General features: G+C 44.3%; 1 protein-coding gene across 3 annotated transcripts in view; it reads left to right on the top strand.

The window, feature by feature from the left end:
• Nucleotides 1-24,324, top strand: part of BLNK (B cell linker) — an 849,614-nt gene that overhangs the window by 73,039 nt on the left and 752,251 nt on the right. For all 3 annotated transcript variants that reach the window (XM_078643456.1, XM_078643447.1, XM_078643446.1), the window contains exon 2: nt 1,611-1,673. In XM_078643456.1, coding sequence (XP_078499582.1) covers nt 1,611-1,673 — 63 coding nt within the window. The remainder of the gene's footprint in view (nt 1-1,610; nt 1,674-24,324) is intronic.

Below are 24,324 nucleotides of genomic sequence, written 5' to 3'. Positions count from 1 at the left end.
ATACTACCGACCACTTTATTCCACTCATTAGTTTGTTGAATCACTCTCTTGATGCCCCTAACACTTGTTCCCCCTAATTCTAAGAAAATGGTATAAGCCATCCATACTGTCAAAGTTTTACCTGAACACTATTGTAGTTGGATCAATGACTTTGCGCCATCTTATATTACTGTTTACCTGATTGTTTGTTGTTTTTTTTATCTATACATTACTATCACATTGTATCCAATAGTTTGTTTAGTCACATCCCTGTTGCCCCTACCCCTGTCTCTGTAAAGCGCTCTGATATCTGTAAAGATCTTGTTCGCGCTATATAAAACTTTGAATAAATAAAATCCAAGAAGAGATAGTGGGAGGACCATTGTGTGGTATGCCTTACCAGTTTGTGAATGCCTACAAACCTTTGAATATGTGAATATTTACACACTCCTATCAGACCCTTTCCCACCCTACATATTCTTAGAGCTTCACTCCAGCAAAGGGCTGTGTAATGGATCACCACCAAACCTGGTGGGGTGTAGGTCAATGGCTTTTCTCAGTAGAGGAAAATACAAATACATTTGCCTATCAATATGGAGCTGTTTTTCAATAGATATGTACATTTACACATTGGGGAAATAGCATCCTTTAAAATTCTTGACTAATGAAGGCTGTACGTTGCATAGTTTTCCTGGAATACTTAAGTGGAGTTTTCTGAAAAGTGGAAAATCCTAACCCCACATCCATGAGAACTAGTACTTATACCAATGTATATTTAGAGGCTTATTTATAAGAGCCATGTATCACTTTTGCACTACGTAAAGTGGTACATATGTGATGCAGGATTCTCATAAAGATTTATGAAGCCCTGCAAAGCTAACCTGCGTGGCTTTGAGTGACCTCATAAATTATGAGTAAGGCGATGCAGTGCAAATCACTGCGTCGCCTTACTCTGTGTCCGGGAGGCGTTCCATGGGCATTGAAGTGGGTTTTCTCACACAACATCCATAGAATTTGATACTGCCCCAGATTTACAATGTGATGTAAACCTGGGGAAGCATCAAATCTGTACGCCTCCTGAGGTGAGGCGTAATGAGGTGAAATATGTTCATTTCTACTAGTTCATTCCTCTTTACATATATGCTTCATTCTGCAGCACACATGGAAAGAAGAAAATGCCTCGTAGGATTGTTTTTGTGCAGGAAAGTGCCCCTTCCTGCACAAAAACAATCTGCCTGCAACACAGACACTCTTGCACCACGATGCAAGGGTGCCTACGTTGGCGTTAGGCTGCCAAAACGGCACCAGTGCAGACAGACAGGACAGGAATTCACAGTATTGCTTAAATACGGTGAATCCCTGCCCTTTCACTTTGGCGTAGGGCAGCGCTGCAAGGTGCCTACGCCGCCCTATACTAAAATGCCATAAACGAGGCCTTTTGGATTATATTTGTGAATCTGACACAAATTTAGGTACACAACAGAGTAACTCTCCCAAGACTCAGCTTAATGTCTGGCTGCATTTTATTTTGTGCAATCTATTAAGGCAAAACATAGGTTTAATGTAACCCAAATGTAATTTTCAAACATTTTGTAACTTTTCTTTATATTATTTATTTTATCCTTGTTTAGTTTGGAATGTACCAGTGTGCTGGCGTTGTCGAGAAATTCGAATTAAATGGAAGTCGATTTCTTGTAAGTATTAAAATCTATTATTATTGAACTATTAAAAAGGTTTTATAACTGCTTACAATTTATAAACTGCACCTGAAGTTCAGCATGACTACTCATTCAGACTCAATATTTCATGTCTTTTTTACAATATTTCATGGATCTAGGAACCTAGGGCCTCATTTACAAGGCTCCTGCCCCACCTGAGCATCACTTTTTTACGATGCTTCGGTGGCTCTGTGTTCTCCTCCATATTTACAAGGTAGCACTAAGTCACTTTGCATGCCGTAACGCAGCCTTGTAAATATCGTTCCCTTTAATGCAGTTGTCTGCATTAAAGGGGCGTGTAATGGGTGTTGCTGTGGGCGTTCCCAGCAACACCCATGGCTTTTTAACACTGCCCTAGATTTAAAAGGAACCGTAAATCTGAGGCAGTGCCAAAAACGTACGCTTTCCAGAGGAAACATAAGGGTGGCGCAATGAGGAGAAATACTTTTATTTCTCCCCGTTTTCTGCAGCACACATAGAAGGAACAAATTGCCATCAATGATTTTTTTGTGCAGGAAGGTGTCCCTGCAAAAACAACAGTTGATGTACAGAATGCAGAACAATGTCATACATTCACCCCAGTACAGAGATCTGGGCCTAAATCCATCGTTTTTTTGCACTCCACACCACCCCAGTTGAGACATGGCCATATGCAAATCAGCCATGACCCTGTGCCTCATGAGAACAGTCCAGCCCGAACTGCCAAGCCATGTCTTCCCTGGACCGAAATCAAGCACCCTACGACCGGTTTCTGGCTATCAGCCGTCATCAGCCAGGATAGCTTGACTGCAGTGGTGTGGAGAGAACGGGACTCACGTCTGAGCATACCCGTCCAACTTGGGGTGACAAATGCAAAAACAACAGTTGATGGACAGAATGTAGAACAATGTCATACATTCACCCCAGTACAGAGATCTGGGCCTAAATCCATAGTTTTTTTTGTTTTTTTGTCCCTTCCTGCACAACAACAATCATCTCTGCAGTGCAGGCACCCTGGCACCACTGTGCAAGGGTGTTTGCGTTGGTGCATGGCTGTTGTTTGTACGCTGGCACAGGCGTGAATATAGGAATGCACTGTATTCTTATGCATACAGTGCATTCCTGCACTTAGACAATGATGCAGCTCGGCGCAGCAAAATGTCCTCACTTTTTATTTATTTGGGTAACATATGACTTCTCTTCAACAAGGGCAAATGAGGGAACAATGATATCTGGCAAATTATCAGGTGCAAGACTAGAAACGTAAAACTAAAACGTTGGCGCCTGCTTAGAATGAAGAGAGGAAAAATGACAAGGTAACCAGGTCAAGAAAGAGTTTTTGAGTCAAATATTGAAATCAGAACGGTTGCCCAGATTCTGAAAGTGCATTAAGCACCTAGGAATGGTGGGAATGCACGACACACATACATATTACATAGCATAGCTGATGCTTTCTAGGATCTTGTACTACTGTGACAGGTGCCTTTAGTGCCTATAAATTCAAGTGTCCCATTCTGGCAACAGAATATTTCCAGGTATAGCATGATAAGGGATCTCCAAAGTATGGTGAAATATCCTTTCGTTGAATGATGAATGGGGCTACTTTCAAGTATGTCAGTACAATAATAGAACGTGTCATTGTACAGTCTCTTGAAGCTGGCCTGAACACAGTTTATGGTCCTGTGGTTGTTCTCACCAGCATCGATAATCAGTCTTCAGACAGTTGTCACTCTGTTTTCTAAATTAAAAACTAATTTATAGCAGTGTATTGGGATTTCTTACAGCCTGAAGAAAGTCACCTGACCAGTGCCACATTACGTTAGGAAACACGCGACTGGTGTGGTTTTCCAGGTATATTATTTCACCCGTTTGCAAATGTCAAGTACAAAATTAGTTTCAGGTGAAGATGTAGGACGTTGCCCCTATTTTACATCTTTGTACCTGAATTGGACATCTGGCATTTTGACCTTTGGGTAGTTGAGGCCTTCTACGCAGCTCTCAACTACATGTGCTTTTTCCATTTTTGTATTTGAATGGGCATATTCTATCTTTTTGTGAATAAGCTGGATTGTGCATATAGGCCATAACAATACTTTGTTATCCCACCTCAGTAAATGTTTATAGCCTTTGTATAGAAATGAAGAGAAATATGTATCCTTCAGAACTGTAGCTCAAGCTTTGCACCTCGTTATTTTGCTCTTTCTGCTGTAAAATCTCAGGAGTTCTAGCCTGTGAAAATATTTACTCTGCCTGTCCTGAAATAAAGTCAGTGCTTAATTTGAGCTGGTGGTTTCCGGTGCTCAGCATCAGCAGTTAATTGTCAACGCAGGCACTTATGTCATGACTGCCCACCACATGGTTGTGCTGATTGTCTAATTTTGTGATGAGCACAGCAGTTCTTTAATAAATCAATGTACATTAAAAATGACTAATACCTGCCACATAAAGCTATAATAATAGTTTGGGTGACAGGTATTAGTCATGTTTAATGTATATTAAAAGTTTGAATTGTCTCACTTGAAGGAGCATGATGGCTAGTAGTTGTGCTGGTACTGTCATTGGCAGCACTGGTGGGACAATGGGTGGTGCAGGCGACAATGGCCTCCTGAGAAGGGGCCTGGCACTTACATTGTTTACAATTTAAGCATTGAATAAATTGTATGTGTGCATACATTCACATATGCTTTCCCTTTCCTAATTTGTATGGGGAAACGTTATATCACTCTTTAATGCACTTGCGGCTCTTGCTGTAGTGGCACTTTGCAATGAGAATCTTGACTTGTGCTTAATTACTTAACTTCATCTCTCACTTTTAAAAATTTTCTTTGGCAAGCCATGCTCCTCTGGATGCTGCTGGTACTTCCCTAATGAGTATGTTGGAAAATTCCCCTACAAATGGCCCACTCAGTGAATGCTACACTAACCCCATATAGTTCTACTAGGCCCGTGATCCTGTCTTTATCCATTTCTATGCAGTCCCGCCCTACGCACTTCCTTTAAACTATCCTTTGCCACTGCAGCATTTCTGCCTTTATTCATTGAGCCGCCCCCTAGATCCAAGTATATATGTTCCACGTGTTGTTAAAAACTAAGGGGGAGTCCATTGTATGGGAGGTCTGTGCACAACTCATAATAGAGAGTGATCTACGGTATGTGCATGTATCGAATTTCTTAACAGAGCTGCTCTGTCAGTAGTTATTTTGTGATGATTAAGCTATGTGTCTAGAATGAAGGTATAAAGGCATCAGTAGTTCAACAGCTGTTTCATTGTCTTCAGCGCTATGCTGAGCTTTCCATGACTCGCTAGTAGAGCTATCCCAGTGGTGATCCAAACATCTGAAAAACAGTTCAGACATAATCACTGGCATTTCTTTAATGAATCTTATTTAATCCAATCCATGTCTAGTACATTTTAGAAATGTCCTCCACAATAACCTCAATAAACATATGCCTGAATGGCATAACAGATAAACCTCATTGGCAAATCTTGTTTTTTTTGCCTCCCATGGGTTGTACTACTGAATGTCAACACCCACAATAATGAGATATAAGAATATCATGGGACAAAATATTGAAAGGTAAGTGAATATGGGGAAGCATAAATTTACTGTTCCTAAATCCACATCTTTGTACCTTGAAGATATATTTACCTCGTAGGTACACATATTTAGAGTTATGTATAGAAAATCGAGACCTACTTACCTGTCAATATATTTTTGGGTATATTTTGACCTTCGGTATTCTGTCCCTTTGATGTTGTGGATTAGATATTTAGGGTGCACCCCCTTTCCAATGAATTCATGGGGCATTGAAATTAACACATGCTGTCTCTTAGGATGAACTGATTTGTCAAGAGTCAAATCCCAGTACCAAATACAGCGCCCACAAGCATGCACATTATATATCAGTGCTCTTATATTGACTAGGGCTAACTAATCAACATTTGGAGTTGTATTTCAAACTGCTGCCGCTATTTGAGTATTTCGCCTTAACTTCAACAAGAGCTCCAACAATGAAGGGTAGTGAGGCAGACAAAGTGTCCATTTGACGTAGGACTTTTCCTAATATGGTCAGGTACTTTTTCTGTGGCCTGGATCTCATTGAATGCAAATGAACAATATAATTTTGACTACATAAGCATACACTCAGGTTCTCTTCTAGAGGCGAGTGCACCATCAAGAGTTAATACTTTTGCAGTCATAACAGTAAAACATATTGGGATATGCTACATTACCCCCGGATTTGAGTCGAGAAGTAAAGAACAGTGACTTTTAACTTATTCAAATTTGGGTATTTCTAGGGTTGCAGACTTTATAGTCTAAACATGTTCACTTCAGTTCAAAGAGCTTTATTTCCAATTGCCATAAAAGCACATAGAAAACAATAAAATGTAGGAAAAACACAGTGATTAAATGCAATAAAAAAATGTGGCTTAAAGTCATGGTTTAAAAACAGCCTTTGAACAACAGTCTTGTATACGGCAAAAAAAACTTTAATAATATGTTTACATTTAGTCAATATACTTAAAAAAGATAAAATAGGCCCATCAAATTCTGAGTCATCTGAAAACGAATTAAGTATAATTATACAAATTATGCTCATTGTACCTCACGTCGGGACAGAAGCTTTGGGGTGTTTCTCAGGGGGGCACATATATTTCCTTAGCTCTCCACATAGCCATCAGAAATCGAGTGAACCCATAAATCAGTGGCTTGCTCAAATCTGTTTTTAACATCCTAAATGCAATATTATACTCTCTGATACCCAAGTTCCGACATAGAGGAAGTATCCAGCAGCGCCTGCTTTTCTTGTTGGCCGGGGTAAAAACAAAATACATGTTCTAAGGTCTCTTCAGGGTCGAGCCAAGCACCGCCGATCATCTGCTGCCTGGTTTTTAGCCGACTTTCCAGTAAACAAGTGAAGGGGTAGAGTCCCGTAGTGAAATAGCAAGTGTAAGTGCCTAGCTATGGGGGACTCATCTCATCCAGAAAATTCTCTCTAATATAGGATTTATTTTAAATATAAGAAAAGCATCCGTCATTGTGCCTCGGCTTGCCCGGGTGTGTGTGTAAAGGAGTGGCTGGGATTACAGCTTCCTGCGGAACACTAGAACGTGTCCCGCAGGACACTACAGTGTGTATTAGAGAATCTCTATACTGTTGGTAGGCTGATTTAATATTGGACTTGGGTCTCAACCTTGCTTCTCTCGGGGTACTCCACAAAGTTGACATCCCAATCTCTCCCAGGGGGGCTTGATCCAGAGTATGTTACGGGAGCCCACAAGACTATGTATTTCTTGTAGGCCTTCGCCATATGGATGGAGCTCTGGGGTAGCCTAGATCCTCCTCCAATAGAGAATGGTACTTAGACCTGTTTTATCTGATTGGACTCTCACCCCAAAATCAAATCTACGGGAGAATAAGGGAGTACTAATGGGGACCCTAATAAATAGATGCATGAATCGATTCCCCGCTGATTCTAAGATAGAAGCATCTAGATGACCCCACAGCTCTGCTCCATAGGTAGCTGTCCCCATGGCTTGGTGTTGGATAACTGCAGGGATGGCTGTCCAGGTCGAAACTGAGAGCTGTGTGTCATCTTGATTATGACTCCTTCAACTTCCTTACGTTTTAACCTGTGTTGTGTAATGTGTGCCTGCCAATCCAGATGTTTGGTTAATGTGTTGCCCAGATAGGAAAAAGTATGCACTCTCTCAAGGGGATTCCCTGCTACTGTCGAGTTAGCCGTGGTCGAATGCCCCGGGTTCAATATCATATGCTTGGTTTTACCCACATTACTTTCTAGGCCCTCTCTATACAGAGTTTCTCGAAGTTATCCAGGAGCTTGTGCACGCCCATGGGAGACTTAGAGAGGAGAAGTTTGTCATTGGCGAACATGAGGGCTGAGATCCTTATCTTCGCCAACTTTGGAATGTTGTTATCACTCTGTTTTTAGAAATCAATAAGATCATTGATGTAGAGTGAGAATAACGTGGGGGCAAGTATAAACATGTGAAATTGTACACATTTTCAGCAATCTTCTCACAACAAATGCCTACCAATTCGATTAGACTTTAAATGAATGTATCAGAAAACATATATAAATTGAAGAATTGCATGGTCTTCAAAGTAGAGGGACCTCCATTGTTACTCGTGTCCTTTGACCTGCAAGTAAATAGGATGAAATGCTATACAGTTTTTCTTTTGCTAGGAATAGGCCATCCAGCCACCTGTCAACCTGCAGGTGCCTAACAAGACAGCAATACCTGTAATGGGAAGGCACCCCTAATTCACAGAGGGATACACCTTGTGTGCAATCCGTGACATGCCTTCCTAGTATTGGGTCCTTCCATGCATAATGAAGTGATAACAAACAGAGGGGCCAATTTTAACTCCTGTCTATTGCGGTGGCGTGTGTTCTTACACCAACCTGTGGGCACATCTTCAGCTTTGGTGATTATTCCTTCTAGAGAAGTTTGAAACTGCAAATCTTATCTTTTGTGCATGTCATGAAGCTGCAAGAAAACATTTCACACATTTTAATGAAGCTTCCACAGTTTCACCAAAGAAGCAGTTGCAGGATATTGTTCCATGACAGGGGTATCCAGTAATGAAGGGCCCGATACAATGTCGGGCGGAAAGCCATCCGACAGCTAGTCTATGGTTTCCATCCGACCGCCAAATATTATAATACTGGCCGTCGTAGGGAAACCCACTGGGAGATTCCGCTCTGCTTCCAACGGGCTCACAGAATCCGTCGGGGCGGCGGGCGGAATGATAATCCCATAATACTTGCAGAGCCAGCCTCGGCTCCACCGTCGGGATGATGATATCGTTTTCAACCTTCCCTTTCATGGCGGTCCAACACTGCACAAGCTGCAATTGTAAAACGGATCTTTCCAACCTTTTGGAACCCCCGGCCTATGGTCGAGCGGCTCCATTCCATTAAGATGTCAGTTGGACACTTGTCCAACTGACATCATAATCAGGCACAAAGTGTGCAAGAGTTAATATGGTTAATGAGAAATATGACAAATAATCTACAATACCCATTTGGCTTTTTGTTTTCCAAAGAGACAATTCTGGCTATTGTCTTGGGCTGTCTTTAGAAGTATTTTATTTGTCACAAAAGGCATTGATAATTATTTTTTTGTCAATATTGCTTTCATCAATTCACATTATTTGAATTTAGACAAAATGATCATAAAAATACAATAGATCATAAAATACAAATTCAGATGTATATTACATTTCAACCACATATAAGTAAATAAATACAGATAGAAACCATCTAAAAACTGCGGTTAAAAACACTGCTAAGACATACTAATTTCATCCAGAATACAAAATAATGTGCAAAACAGTGCCAAATCAGTTAAAGTACAAACTATGGGCCGTTCAGTTTCCGATTTACATAAATAGAATGCAAAAGTAAAACTTACATAAGGGTCAGGAAGCGAATAAAGAAAAAAACAAAGCTGGGCAACATTGTGCAAAGTTATATTTCTGAAATATGGGTACGGATATACCTTTTGAGTTCATATATATAAAATTTGCAAAAAAATATAAAATGAAGATTAGACTGAGGGGAGATACCATCACAAGGACAAACTGGCAAATCATTAATTGAATAAACTCCCGCAGGAAAACCCAGCATGCATGGGATAAGATTTAATCGAAATCTCACCAATACATACTGGTGGTGATTGTTAGTCACAAAAACCAGGTATGAGTTTGCTTCGTCAGGGACGAGGGGAAGTCCCAGATATAGCGCTATAATTCTACCATGGTTTTATTACACTTTAAGTGCATGTCTTTTGTTTTCCCTATACATTTTGAAGCAAGATTTAATTTCAGCTTTGGGAATTTTCTGGCAGTTGGATGGGTCATGATATGGGGATTCAAAGGCCAGTATCCCTAATAATATTTTGGGTTAGTCCCACCATATCCCTCCACCAGATTGAATCCCATAGTAGAACCAGGGCAAGGGATATTAAATCTGCAATATATAGAACATTTGTGGCTCGATGCATAGTATAATTCGAACAGCTTTTAGGAAGGGATAATAATCTTTTTTTCGTTGTAATACATCAACCATTGTTATTCCCCATTGCTTTCAAATTTCCTTGCTAAATGGGGGATATTGCGACCCTGTGCAGAGGAAATCGAGATTTTATTAGAAACAAGGACAAATCGATGTTTGCTGAGAAAAACATAATGAGAAAGTCATCATCCTCATATCCTATATTTGGCTCCGAGCAAAAGCATATTCAAAAATAAATAAGAACATATACAAAATAAATACAATAAAATGATACATCCATAAAATTACAACATTACCGAAGTCCCATAACATTTCCTTATAATAAGTGTAGCTTTGATAAAGTTTAAAACAGTGCAACAAATATCAGGGGAGATTAGTTTCTGTAAATAAATAAAGCAGTGTGATGATGTCTAATATTGGCTGCACCCAGATGAGATACGAAAAGATTTCAACGCGGAACACTATAAATTATTGCAAATGAAGCATTTCATCTCCCCAAAGCCATCTTTATAAAAGACCATCTACCTTTGCTTGATCAGTTCTGCATGAAACAATCTAAAACTTAGTGTTGATAAATGGACTACCAATCCTAAAACAGGCTTGTGTGGTGAAGACAAACATAGGGGGTGATTAGGATGGCAGGCGGACTTAAGTCCGCCGGCCACCCTAGCGGTAACGGGACTGCCCGCCTGCCATGCGGCAATCCCACCACCCAAATTATGATGCGACCGCGGCGTTTGCATCAGGCATTTTAACATTGCGGCTGGTGCTGCTGGCTGCAACACCCGCCATAATGGTGAAATGCCATGTTGTGCATTGCCACGCACAACGCGGCAGGCACCGTGCGGTGCCTGCCACCTGGTAAATGGCAATGAAGAGGGTACCATAGGTACCCCCCAGGTGCAACCCTCTACCCCCCCCCCATCCTCCCCGGGGGCCCACATTGGGCCCCCAAAGCATATCCCAGCCAGCCATGAATGGCTGTGCCTGCTATGAACCACCACCATATTGTGGCCCAAGTCCGCCCGGCCGGCAATCGGAATGATTGCCGACTGGCGGAAAAGTGGCGGACGCACTTTGCTTCTGTTGCAATACCCCCGCTATTATGACATGGCGGGGGGTAAACCAGGTTACGATGGCGGGTGGATCACCACGGATCCGCCTGGCATCGTAATCAGCCCCTAGTCTTTTGAAGGTAACCTTTTAAATATCCCTAGGTTAGGTTGTACCCCGAGATCAGAATAAATTGTACATTAAAGGGCAGTGGTTAGTCTGTCAAATAAAAAGTGCCGGGTCTCTCCTCAGGAGGCAGTGCTAACAGGAGAAATGTGCTTGTGCAAACTGCCTCCTCACTAGAGCCCCTGTACTTATTAACCTGGAGAGGACTTGGCCTAATGGGTAGTGCTGCCGATTTCGGAGCAGGGGACCCCGGTTCACGGCTCGGCGTGGCTTAACATCCTGTGAGTCTGAGGTAAATCATGTGCCTTCTAAATAGATGTGTCCTTAAGTGGTGCTACAAGCACCGGTGACGAGGATTAGGTGACGGGGCTGAACACCAGAAAGCGCTGGCTCAAATTAAGCACTGTTGAAGGGTAAACTGGAAAAGAAGTCACCCTGTTTCTTAAGGACACTGTCCATGTTGTTTTTGGGCTGGGTACCTTTCCTTTGGCTGCAAAAATAGCAAGGTGGTTGAATAATTATTCTGCTTTACGTAAAGGTGGTTTTAAGGGGTTGTAACATGAGATACAATGTCAGTCTAAATTGATCTGCAAGCTGCATGCCAGAGAATACAAAATGTGTCTGAGATCCTTTTGGACTGATAAAAGTATAATAGGATGAGGGAAAGATACAAACGTGCTTGCCTGTCGTGCTCAGCATAGACTGATGCATCAATGTATCCAGTGCGAAGAATTTCCAACCAGAAAAGGGGCCTATTTTGACTTATTTACCTTTATACATTTTTAGAAATAGTGGGATTTTACATAGTTAATCCTGACAAATCCTATTTTTTTTATCAAAACTGTTGGTCTTATACATTGTGTTTATTATGAAATAACCAGTTATTGTAGTATTATGTTTTTAGCTTAAGACATGGTGGCTTGATTGTAAATTGTACAGAGCGTAGGTTATCCTTGGCTGGGAGATCACTCCACCCTAGTATAAATGGCCCAGTGTCTTCAGGTTCATTTTCTATGGAAGTGGCATCCCTGAACCCGTATTTACTGGCTGTAAATTCAGGCCTGTTTAAAACAGCTGGTAAATGCAAGCATTAATCCCCGTCGGATTGGCAAATCTGTGCTGAATTTCGACCCGAAAAAATGTGTTTGAATTGCTATTCTCCAGTCCATGAAGTATTTGTATGGTACTGGCAGCAGGTTACGGCACAGTGCCAGTGTTTACAGGTGTGGAGTTACGGCCAGAACCATGCAAGTTTTAATCAGATCTATACAGCCCTAGTGCTGGAATAACCTCATACTTGGCCTTATTAATGTGAGTAAAATGAATTTATGAGATTATTTTTACTTATATCATTTTATATTCAAGCGTTCTTTATTATAGGCTGTTGCTAACAATACAATGTCTTAATGGGTAATGAAGAGAATAAATGGTGCAGTCAAGTATTCTTGGCCGCGAAAGGTACAGGACATATTTTCCTCAACATTTATTTCTGATTATATTTTCTGTCAAAACTATGGTGTTCCATTACTGTGCCTCATTATTTCCCTGCAATATTATTTACAAAAGTATTATTTGAATAACCATTGTTTGAAAAGGTATTTCTTACAAAGGAAATAATAGTTGTTTTTACTTCCAGTTGAAAGATGTTGGTTGAGATAGGGAACAGTCATTGTGGTTTACGGTAGAGATAGTAGAGATAGTATTCTATTTCCTGTTGTGATAGGTCATCTAAGTCTGTGGTGAGACGCAGCGACTGACAAGAAATGCTTTGTGCATCAGGTCTGGATTTTTAGATATAATCCAGATTTAGGACAAGATTAAGATGTAAACTATAATATAACTATATGTTATTCTCTTTCTGGAACTATTTTTTATCAAATAGCTCTGGACTCGTAATGGCCTTTCTTTTTTCTCTTATATTGTTACAGTGTACACAGGAGACTATTCACAAACTGCATTTTGTAGAATATTTAATAGTACTACAGTCATACTACTCACGTACTACAAAATGCTGTTCACAAACCTACCTAGCTTTTCTATGCAGAGATCTCACTCCAGTTGTGAAGGTCGCCACACACGTACTTATACATTTTAGCAGTGGGGAGAAGCTGTGGCAGACATCTCCCTATGGTAATGTCTAGGGAAAGGAACAATGTTACTAAATCTGACAAAATGTATAAAATGAATATTAATGTAAATACATGTTATGTATTTATTTTAAATGTACAGCAAAATAGAAAATGCAACAGCAATAGTAACTTATTTTTTTATTTAAAAAGCAATAATGTTGAATCCACTAAATAAAATAAATACTTTTTCTGTAGTTCAAATAAAAAAAATAATCCCACCTAAGGTATTTTAAAAAAAAATCATGTATTACAAATTAATACAACTGATTTATGGAATTAATTAAACATACTCTATTTGTATTTTAATAATTAATAACATTACATTAATTTTCAAATTCTAAAAAGATTATGAACATATTTTAAAATAATATAAGTTATATGCTTAGATAATTTTTCAAAATTGAAATATATGTTTTCATACTTCCAAATAGTTTCAACAATTAAATTTTATTTAACATTTTTTCCTAAGGGGTTTTATTGTAAGTTCCTGTCCCCATTATTTTCTATGAGAGAGTGTTGCAGGACCAGTGATTGGACATGTGTGGTGCTGAGCTTACTCTTTTTCTGAGCTGGAATGTATTTACTACTGTTTTGGGATTGTAGTTACTTTAGAAGTGCAGTTTGAGAATAGCACCAGGTTTACTCCTTTGTGGCTTATTGACTGTCATTTTGTAAACCCCTCCTAAGCCCTCCCTAAGCCCCTCATTACTTCTTTGTAAAGCCCTCCTAAAAGCCCGTCTTTCCAGCCATTATCTTAGTTGTTCTCACATTTATTAGTAAGTAGTAAACCTACATGTATGAGAGGTTGAGATGGAGAATTACACGTGTAGATTATGACTTGAATTTTGTAGTAATAGTATTTTACATACTGCAAAATGGAGTTTTGTAAATCCACAAAATAATTAATATATGATAAATTAATGTTTTATTTAGTTATGTATTTATTAAACATTTATTTAAATAAGTTATTGTGCTGTAACATTTTAGGTTATTAATACTAATTTTAAGTTCCTTTGCTTTTTTTAATTTTCATTAACATATTTTGTTATTTTATGTACTTTGCCATATGGAGCGCTCCACCCCTGTAGCTCCTGTAGCGCAGACCTCCGCCTACATGTGAAAAGTTACTAGTAGTAACTTTACACTCCTGGCAGGCTCCACCTCATGTTAGGAGGATGTGGAGACATATAAGTTTGCACCTAATAGTAAATGGCGAATAGCAAAAAAGTGTACAATTACTTCTAGGGCCAATTGTAACTATTCACTGAGTAAATCTAAACTTGTAAATTTATATTTGTCAATAGGCAGCCCAGTATTTAGCGATGTATCATCTGAAGGATTATTTCAAAAGTAAGCCCGAAAGATAAAAAAGTTTGGCCAATTATTTTTACCAAAATAGATTTTTTATTTTGGTTTTGCTCAATTCTTTGCATCCACTCTAAGATGTTGCAAAATCTCCTAGTTGACCGTGAGACAGTGGCAATGTATTATGTGGTTACTTCCTTCTCATTTGCAATAGAGGGGGTGAATAGTTGCCTATGTTTACGGCTATGGCTTTAAGAACAGCACTCTAGTTCCTTTTTTGATTCTCGTAAAAGAAGCTGTTTTGCATATTGCTTTTTTCCAGTAAGCATTTTATTCTGAGGTGACTATAAGAAAGCCTTTGTTGTGGTATAAATACGATTGTATGCTCTCCCTATACTCATCATTTTGAAGTTAGAAAATACATAGAAAACCTATTTTAAAAAATCACACTTTCAACGGACCACCTTCATTGTTTTTCTGGTCAGTTTGAGACCCCATGAGCTCTATGGTTGAGTTCGCATAGGTCAAGAGTTATTGCGCCACGTTATGAAATATCTTTATGCAACCCTTATTTCATCAGAGCCTTGCATTACAGAGATAACAGAGGCTAAGAGACAAATGCTGACTTTACGTGAACTTTGCGACAGCTCATATAGGGCCATGTTCCAAATCACACATTTGGTTCTAAATAGTGCGTTCCCGCACCTGGTATTGGTTGATATTGGGCATGGAAGTAACACCTCCCTCCCACTTCCCCGGCAATGAGGCCCTAGTCTGACAAGCCCCCTCCTTGAAGAAAGTAGAACCGTACCCAAACACCATGGAAGCAATGTTATGCACAACCAGATTGCTTATGTATACTTATGTTGCTAGTGCTGAAAGCACTTTTCATTGCTCTATTCAATTTTAGAATGTACTTTACATGAGTGTACTCACCTTTCCGTAGGACTCATTGATCTAATGCAAAAGTCTGTGACCTTGTGGCTTTCATCCCCACGTCATATACTTGTTTAGTAATTTAGTCTTTAAATATTAATATTATTTATTATTTATTTGTTTGTTTGGTTTTTGTCTGCATATTTATTCGTCTGGATATGCTCAGCACAGCTGGGTCTGCCCCACAGAGCTAGGAAGGTACAGAAGTAAAAGGAGGCATTGGGGATTATCTTGTGATGGGAATGTAATTAGCAGACACAGGGTGCCCCTTCACCCAGGGCAATGCCACCACTTTCAGGAACCACTAGTTATGTAATTGAGATAACTTAGATTAGCATCCATCCTTAAGGAGGGCACACCAGCAAATTGAACAGAAGAGGTGTGATGTGCTTAAGCAATTGGGGTGCTGGTCAGTTTGACCTGAGTGTGTTGTAATGCTCTATTAGTTTCCGATAATCTTCATTACTCCGGGTCCCGTTGTTCTCATTCCATTCATTACAAAGTGGAGATAACCATCTCCCGAAAGAAAAAAGACCAGCACTACCACTGGGAGTACATATGCAGTACTTACTCAACATTCCAAATGAACTACCAAGCCCCCTACAGGAAGGCCGGCCCTCCGGGAGGGAGGGCGGGGTGTATGAATGGGACGAGTACAACGGGACCCGGAGTAATGAAGCTTAAGGTAACTAATAGAGCATTACTCCCAGGCCCCTCCTGTCCTCATCCCATTCATTACAAAGTGAAGAATACCAAAGCAGAAAATACGGCCATCAAAAACCCACAAGCACACCCAGGAAACCACACCAAAGGCAGCAACCCAAGGAAAGGGAGAACCACTGGAAACCCCAGGCTGAGCACCCATACAGAAGGGCACCCCACCAAAGCATGGATGCACCCACCAAGATAACGAGGCGGACAACTAACAGAGGCCCCCCAGCACACACCAGGAGCACCCCCCCAGCGAACAAGAAAGGGGGAGAACATGGACAACAAAAACCAACAAAGGTTGCAAATAATAAAAAAGAGGAAGGAGGCCACCTAAAGAAGAAGACCCCTCAATGGCCCAACGGACCAGCAAGCCAAGACCGGCCAACAGGGACACAACAAAGGCTTGGAAACAGAACCAAGGAAAACAGAAGGCTACAGCAAGAAAGCAGCCAACCAGAAAACGAAAAACAGAGAATCCAGCCAACAAAAGGGGGGAAAAAATGTCAGGCAAAGGAGAGCAGGCCCAAAAAGTCAACCAGGCCAAAAAAAGGAGCCGAAAAGGAGGTACCCTAAAGAGACCGCAAAGGCAATGCCCCAGAAGGGAAACAGGCCCCAAAGCAACCATCACTCCAAACCGCCGCGGGCCAGAGAAAACAAAGCCCCAACAGGACACGACCAAGAGCGCCCACTTGACAAAAGGCTGAGAAGCCCCGCACCACCAGGCAGACACACAGGACCAACCTAAAAAAGGAAAGGGGACAGGGCCAGCCAACAGGACACAGGCACAAACCCTAAGAACCATCCAAGGGCAGGACCACCCAGAGCAAACCAGAAAAGGGGAAAAGCATTGGCCAGGCACAAGCCCCCCCAACCAGAACAACCCGGCCCCAGAGAGCCCAGAGGAAAAAGCCCCCAGAACCCCACAGAAGAATGAATGAATGAATGAATGAATGGCATCTTGTTACGCGCAAATTAGCTCAAGCGCATCAAGGTGCCTAAATGATGGTATTACTGGTAGTATGGACCGGAGACACGATTACGGATAGGCCTCAGTGAAGAATAATGTTTTTAGTGCTTTTAGAAAAAGCAGAATGGAACACTGTCCTTTTAATTCAGGAGGAAGAGCATTCCACAGTCTTGGAGCAAGGGAGGAAAAGGCCTTCCCATCCCACCTGCAGGCCCGGACTGGTCTTTGCAGGCACCGGGCAATCCCCCGGTCGGCCGCGAGGGTGGGGGCCGGTTTTGGACCCCAGGGGGCCGGTTTTGTTACAGGGTCGTTTTTTGCAACATAGCTGCAAAAACGGCACTGTTACAAAATAGGCCGAAAACCGGCCCTAGCAAAGAGCGCGGTCGCACCCCCCAACCCCCCCGGGGGGAGGGGGGGCCGGCCGAGCACTTTGCCAGGGCCGGTTTCGGTTCCCAGTCCGGCCCTGCCCACCTGGCTTTAAAGGCCCGGGGAACAGACAAATGTTTTTTATTAGAGGAGCGGAGAGCTCTGGTAGGGGAATATGAGGACATAAGGGACCTTATGCCTTTTGGGCTTGTGCCATACAAAGCCCCATGGGTAAAGCATAGGATCTTAAAGGAGATCCTAGCCTGGATAGGTAGCCAGTGTAAGTTCTTCCTGGCTAAAGAGGCTGAGGAAAATCTTGGGGCGTCAAGGACAAGCCTAGCGGCCGCATTCTGCACTTTCTGAAGGCGCTGAGTAAGCTTTTTATTGATGCCTGAGTAAAGCGCATTACAATAGTCTAGTCTCGAAGAGACAAGAGCCATAGTAACCTGCTTTCGAGCTTCTAGGGAGAGGTAGTATGCGATCTTTCTCAAAATCCTGATGACACCACAGCAGGTTGAAACCGTCCTACTGACCTGAAGGTCAAAGGAGAGCGTGGAGTCTATCAGCACACCCAGATTACGGGCGGATTGCGAGGGCTGAGGACAGGCACCAAGGGACGGAGGCCACCAGTCACTTGACCAAATGTCCTGATTGCCCCCAAATATCAGGACTTCGGTTTTCTCACCGTTTAACTTCAGGAAATTGAGGACCATCCACTGAGAGACTGCCTCCATGCAATTCCTGAAGTTAAGTGCGGAGATGCTCACTGACTGGGAGAGGGAGACCATAATCTGGGTGTCGTCAGCATATGACAACACTTCCAGCCCGAAAGATCTAACCAACCTGGCAAGTGGGGCCACATAGATGTTAAAAAGTGTGGGGCTCAACGAGGAACCCTTAGGGACCCCACACTGCACAGGTTTGGCGGCAGAGAAGAACTCACCCACCTTAACCTTCTGTTCTCTTTGATTAAGAAAAGAGGACAAGAGGCTCAGAGCTGGGCCCTCAACTCCCATCTCCCTAAGGCGTGATACCAAGACAGAGGGAGACAGCGTGTCGAAGGCAGCTGTCAAGTCGAGTAGGACCAGGAGGGTAGTCTGGCCCCTGTCGACTTTCAGACGAATGTTATTGACGACCACCGTAAAGGCGGAGTCAGTGCTGTGGGCCCTTCGAAAGCCGTGCTGGGAAGAATCCAGCAGGCTAGAGGCATCCAGAAAAGCGCTCAGGTGTTGATTGAGATATGCCTCAAGCATCTTCACTGGAGCAGGCAGCAGGGATATAGGACGGAGATTCTTCAAAACTCCAGGGTCCAATGAGGGCTTCTTCAGAAGCGGCTTGACGACCGCCATTTTCCAGGAAGATGGAAAAATGCCTTCAGTGATTGCTGAATTCATCACCTCTAACAGAGAAGGCAATAATACCTCCCTGCAATCCTTCAAGATCTTAAGAGGACAGGGATCCAAGGGGGATCCAGATTTTATTTTGTTGAGGAGCAGGTTTAGTTGCTCAGAGGTGAGAAGAGGGAAGTTAGTCAGGCTCCTGGTATTCGACGGTGGAAGATGCCAGGAGGAGTGGAGGTCCCAGCTCGCAGTTAAGAGATTCAAGAGCGGTGTAAATATCCACTATTTTCTCGTGGAAAAAGGTAGAGATCTTATCACACAGCTCTTGAGAACCTATTATAGGATCCGACATTTGGAGTTTGGAAAGGTAGTCAACGATCTTAAACAGTTCCCATGGGGAGTTGAGGGAGGCCGTCAGATTGGAAAAATGGGCCTTTTTTTCTCAATAACCGCTGATTTATACTCTTTCAGAAGGCGTTTATGTTTTTCCTTCTCATTAGGGTCAAAACGCGATCGCCAGAGCTTCTCCTGTTTCCTACAGCCCTGCCTTAGCAGCCTGAGTGACTCGGAAAACCAGGGAGCAGAGGGACTCTTTCTGGCGGAATAATGCTGTTTCATAGGGGCCAGAGAGTCCACTGCTCTCGCAATGGTTTTAGAGAATTCAAGGGCGACAGCATTGGTGTCCCTCCAGGTGGATGGTCTAACACTAGTCAGGAATGGAACAAGTGTCTCATTGTTGATCGTCCTATAGTTCCTTCTCAATTCCCATTTCCTAAAATCAAGGGGGGGGATAGAGGAATGGTGAGTTTTGAGTTCAAAAGGGACGGCCATATGGTCTGACCATGCTAGAGGAATGGGAGAACCTATCCTTAGTCTGGGGTCATTAGAAAAAACTTCATCCAGCGTATGACCAGCTAGATGGGTAGGAAAGTCCACAAGTTGCAGCAGACCACACGAGGCTAAGGAGTCTACAAGGGAAGACGTATCACTAGAACTTGTATTTTCTAGATGAAAATTAAAGTCTCCCATTATGGTGAGGTTAGGCCTGTCGATGAAAGGTTCTAGAATTTTTAGGAGGTCATAACTGAAAGCAGACCTAGGGCCCGGGGGCCTATAGAGCAGAAGGCCAGAGAAGGAAACTGTAGGGGAGGAATTTAAAGAAAAATACAAAACCTGAAGGGAATCTGAGGGAGGAGAGAGGGACTTCGTATGGCAGATAGAGGAACTTTTGTATAAAATGCCCAGTCCACCTCCCCTACGTCCGACTCTGTCCATCTGAGCTAGAGCTTAGCCCTCGGGATGGCATTGACAAGCTCAGGACCGGTGGATTAGGATGCCCAGGTTTCCGTAATGAAAATCCAAGAGGGCTTCCTAACGGCGACGAAATCCCTGAAGGCAATATTATTTTTAACAAGGGATCTTGCATTAACAAGAAAACCATCTTCAGTGGACGATGAGGGAGGCTTTTGAATCTCCGAGGTGGGCTGCAACTTAGGCGTGTCAGGGGTTTTAGGGGGGCTATCTTTAATAAAGCATCTACAACTCAAAATACCAAGAAGTGCCTCTGGGGGAAACGCATGGTGGCAGGGCAGAGTGCGAGGTTTAAGTGCAAATAGTTCATGGGGGGAATAGAGAGGACTTACTTGGGGGCGAGCCGGAGTAGAACCAGTCTCCCTGGCCCCTGGCACGTACTCAGCGCAGACGGGCTGGAATTAGGCGCGACTTCGGTCCGCGCCCTCTGCGCATGTCGGCTAAGCGTGGAGAAAGCCATCGAGACTAAATAGGGATCGACCTAAGCGTCAAGCCCCGCGTGACCCTATGCAGCCAATCAGAGCAGGGGGAGGAAATGTTTGCCGGCGCCCTCCACAACAACCGGGAAATCCTGTGGTGGACCGGTGCACTGGCAGGGGCAGCGTAGAGCAGGTAGGAAAATGCGGGAAGGTTTAACAGCAAACACAATGAAGGTCACAAATTTAAAAGATGAAAAAAATCAGAGCAACATCGTAGTCATGCAGCTCAGATAAACATTTGAATAGCAGCGTTTAAAAGCGAGGCATCAAAATCATGCACTCGAGAAGAGCAGCAGGCCCCAGGAAAGAAGGCCCGCACCAACCACCAGAGCCGACAGATGACGACCTCCAAGCACCCAGCCCGGGAGGCGAGACAGAGCCCAGGGACAAGCCAAGAGGAAAAGCCAAGGCATCCACAAACAGAACTGGGAATACACAAACACAACCCTGGACAGTCACCTGATAAGGCCCCAGGAGCCGGAAGGGAACAGCCCTGTCAAAGACCGGAACCCCAGAAGGCCAAAACACCACCCATGGAACAAGGACCCAAACAGAACAAGGGTCTGCCGGGAAAAGCCCGAGCAGCAAGAGCAAACCAGGAGAAACCAAAAAAGATAGGGGAACAAGAGGGAGGCCCTGTCCCAAACAACACAGCCCCGGCAGAACACCCCAACCGGAAACTCGGGGTCACTTGAGCAGGATTCCACAGCCCCAGAGAAGGCGCACACCGACCACTGGAGAAGAGGCATAATGGGTGCCCAACGGAACAGGCAGCCGACCAAGCGGCCCAGAGAACTCAAAAACAGAGCAAGTGAACCCCAAGTGAGCCCCAACACCAACAGCTGACTAGCCAAGAGCAGAAACGTTTGAAAGAACAGGCCAGCCAGAGACACCCCCAAACAGACCAGGCAGACTGCTGACCAACAACAGACAGGCCAGCAAAGACCGGGAGCCAACAACACACACCGCAAAGAGGCCCGGAAGTAGCGGAAGAGGGTCAACCGCCACAGCCCAGAAACCCCAACCCCGAATGGAAAAGTACCCCTAAAACCAGCCCAGCCACAGGGGCATAGAGGCCAGGGCAGAATCAAAGCAGACGCACAGGCACACCAAACCCCACAGCCCAGCACGCACAAAGGGAGGGCAGGAGCAGGGGAGAAACCCCCACAGCAGAACAAAGGCAACAGAGGACAAAAGCAGCCACGAAGCCAGGGCAAAAGCCAAGCTACCTGCCCGAAACAGATGGACCCGGAGGTCCAACCCACACCCTGGGAAGGCCAAAGATGGGAAGGCCCAAGCAGAGCACAGGCAAAGCAAAGGCTCGGGAGGGCAACAGAGACCCCCGGCACCGAACCGCCAGACCACGCAGGACTGAAACCTAAACAAGGCAACAGCCCAAAGGCCTGGACCAACCAGGGCCGAGAACACAAGAGCCAGGCCCAAAGCCAAACAGAAGCCGGAGCCAAAGCCCAGAAGCATACGGGAGCCGGAGGACACACTGCCCACACCACTCAACACGGAAACAGAGACCAGAAGAGGCCAAAGCAGAGAAAGAGCTGCAAGCAGGCCAACCAGACACAACCAGAAGGCAGAGAGCAAGCGGCCCTGGGGACAGCACAACAGGTAACGCAGGCAGAATGACGTCCAGAGACACAAGACCCCCCCAAAACACAGCTGCAGACCCCTGGGAACCAGCAGCCAGGCAGCAGCAGAGGCAAGGCAAACACCACGGGACAGCCTCCCTCCGACAGGGGAAGGGTGGCACATCACCCGACCGATACCCACAGCGAGGGCAGGCCTGCAGGGAAGACAGGAGCGGGTGGACAGACATAGACAAGCCCAGCCGGAGCCAAGAAGCCACAACGGCAGGAACACCCCACTCCCGCAAGGACAGGAACCCGACTGCAGAGGGACCAGCCACCCAACAGGAGGATAACACGCAAGACAGGAGATAGACCCCAGAAAAAAAGGGGGAGCCAGAGGCGGACACCCCACCAGGCCGCAACCAGCCAAACCACAGACAGGAGAAGAGAAGGTGATACCAAGGAAGCACAGCCGAAGGCCAAGCCGAAATAGTCGCAGGCCGGCAGACCAGGAGCATCCCGAGCACAGCCCATGGCCCGCCAACTACACAAGGTGAAAAGAAAGAACAACACCCCCAGCGGCGCAACACAGGGGATCCAAAACATGGCAATGGAAGGGCCGGGGACCCCAACAGCGCCAGCAAGAGGCACACAACACCAGGGCCACCACACTGGCAAGATAAATCCAGAACCACCCACAGGCCACAAAAAGGGCCAACCAAGGAGGAATGCTGGGGCAACGGCGGAAAGCCACAGTCCACCCCAGGCAAAGAGAACCACCGCACAAGGCAGGGACAGGCAGACCCCTACCAGGGAACCAAGTCTGAGGAGAATGCCGCACAGGTTCACCCAGACAGGTATCTTGCCACTGAATAACAGATTAATAACGTCACCCAACCCAATGAAACTCAGGAAAAAAAACTTACATTGACAAAAGGCAGAGGGGACCCACTGGGAATTGAACATCAAGAGGTCAAACACAGGACTCCACAGCAGAAGCAATAGTCCACTGACACACCAGAGCTGGCTAGGCCCATGGAAACGTAATGCCAGCGGGGACCAGCGAAGCCCGGCCAGGACTCCTAGAGAGCACACCGGCAAGGGAACAGAGACAGTCCCACGCCACAGCACCTGCTGAGAGCTCGCAGAGGAGAAAAAGCGGAGCAGCAATCGAACCAGGCCCAACTGTGTCATGGACAGCACCCCGAAGCAATGTGACCATGGCAGGCGCACAAGGGGAACCTACAAGAAGCAAGAGCGCCGTAGTCCGAACACTCAGTCGCCACCATAGGAAACAGCACTACCGACAGAACCTCACAAGGGGAGAGAACGGAGCCCGCTGAAGAAGAGAACAAGCGGCCAGAGAGGTGCCGGAGGGAGACACGAACCCCTGCAAGAAAGGGTCCTGCTGCACCAAACACAGTGTACAGGCAGGCTCACCCACCATTGTAAAGTATGGTCACCAAACACAGTGTACAAGCAGGTTCCTCCCCCCCATTGTAAAGTGTGGTCACCGACAGCAGGACCGAACTCACAGCCTGGTGGTTTCCTTGCACTTGTGCCCTATGTGGGGAAATGAGTGAGCTAAATACCAAAGAATCCCTGTACCCTGGACGTTGGTTAGCATTCATCTAATAGGCATCAAAACACTATTTGCTGGAAAAAAATACTCTTTAGATCCAGCCTTACCCCCTCTCTAATTATAGTTAGGTGTATGCTATCTAGTGCCTGACCGTCCAAATCAAACCGCTGTTTGTAACTGCAAGCGGGAGATTCTGGGCAGAATTCAACTCGACACATCCAATGATGTCTGCTCCACTGAGACAGTCCATCCACCCACACTTGAAAAATAAACACAATGAAAAATGTGTGGTGAAAAGGAAGGCACCTCAAGGCGCGAACAACCCTCGGGGCGCTTGGCATATGTTACCAATTCCCTGCCCCTTTCTCATCATCGGTCGCCATTCCTTTTTTCAAAATAAAATAAGTGTCCAAAACAGAAACCCTTCGAGTTGTGCAGAAGGACAGGTGCAAGACAAGCAGCTCAAGGAATTGCTCCCTGATGTGACAAAAGAAGTGATTAAAATCGGCAGACACACCAATGGTACAACTTTATTACTAGATCTGGTGTGTACTGGTGAAGTAAAAAGGCTGGTAGCTTACTGTCGCATACCACTACCTGTAACCGACATGTTTCACTGCCTTATACACTTTATGGCAGATTCATCAGGGTTCACCAATCGGTCACCGCACCAGTGTTGGACATCTTCATTATGGAAACTGTTGAGTTGAAAACAAA

This window comes from Lissotriton helveticus, chromosome 5_1 (assembly GCF_964261635.1).
Source record: "Lissotriton helveticus chromosome 5_1, aLisHel1.1, whole genome shotgun sequence".
In the NCBI taxonomy this organism is placed as follows: Eukaryota; Metazoa; Chordata; class Amphibia; order Caudata; family Salamandridae; genus Lissotriton; species Lissotriton helveticus.
Note: the sequence above shows the minus strand (reverse complement) of the source record. Positions and strands in the feature narration are given on the sequence as shown.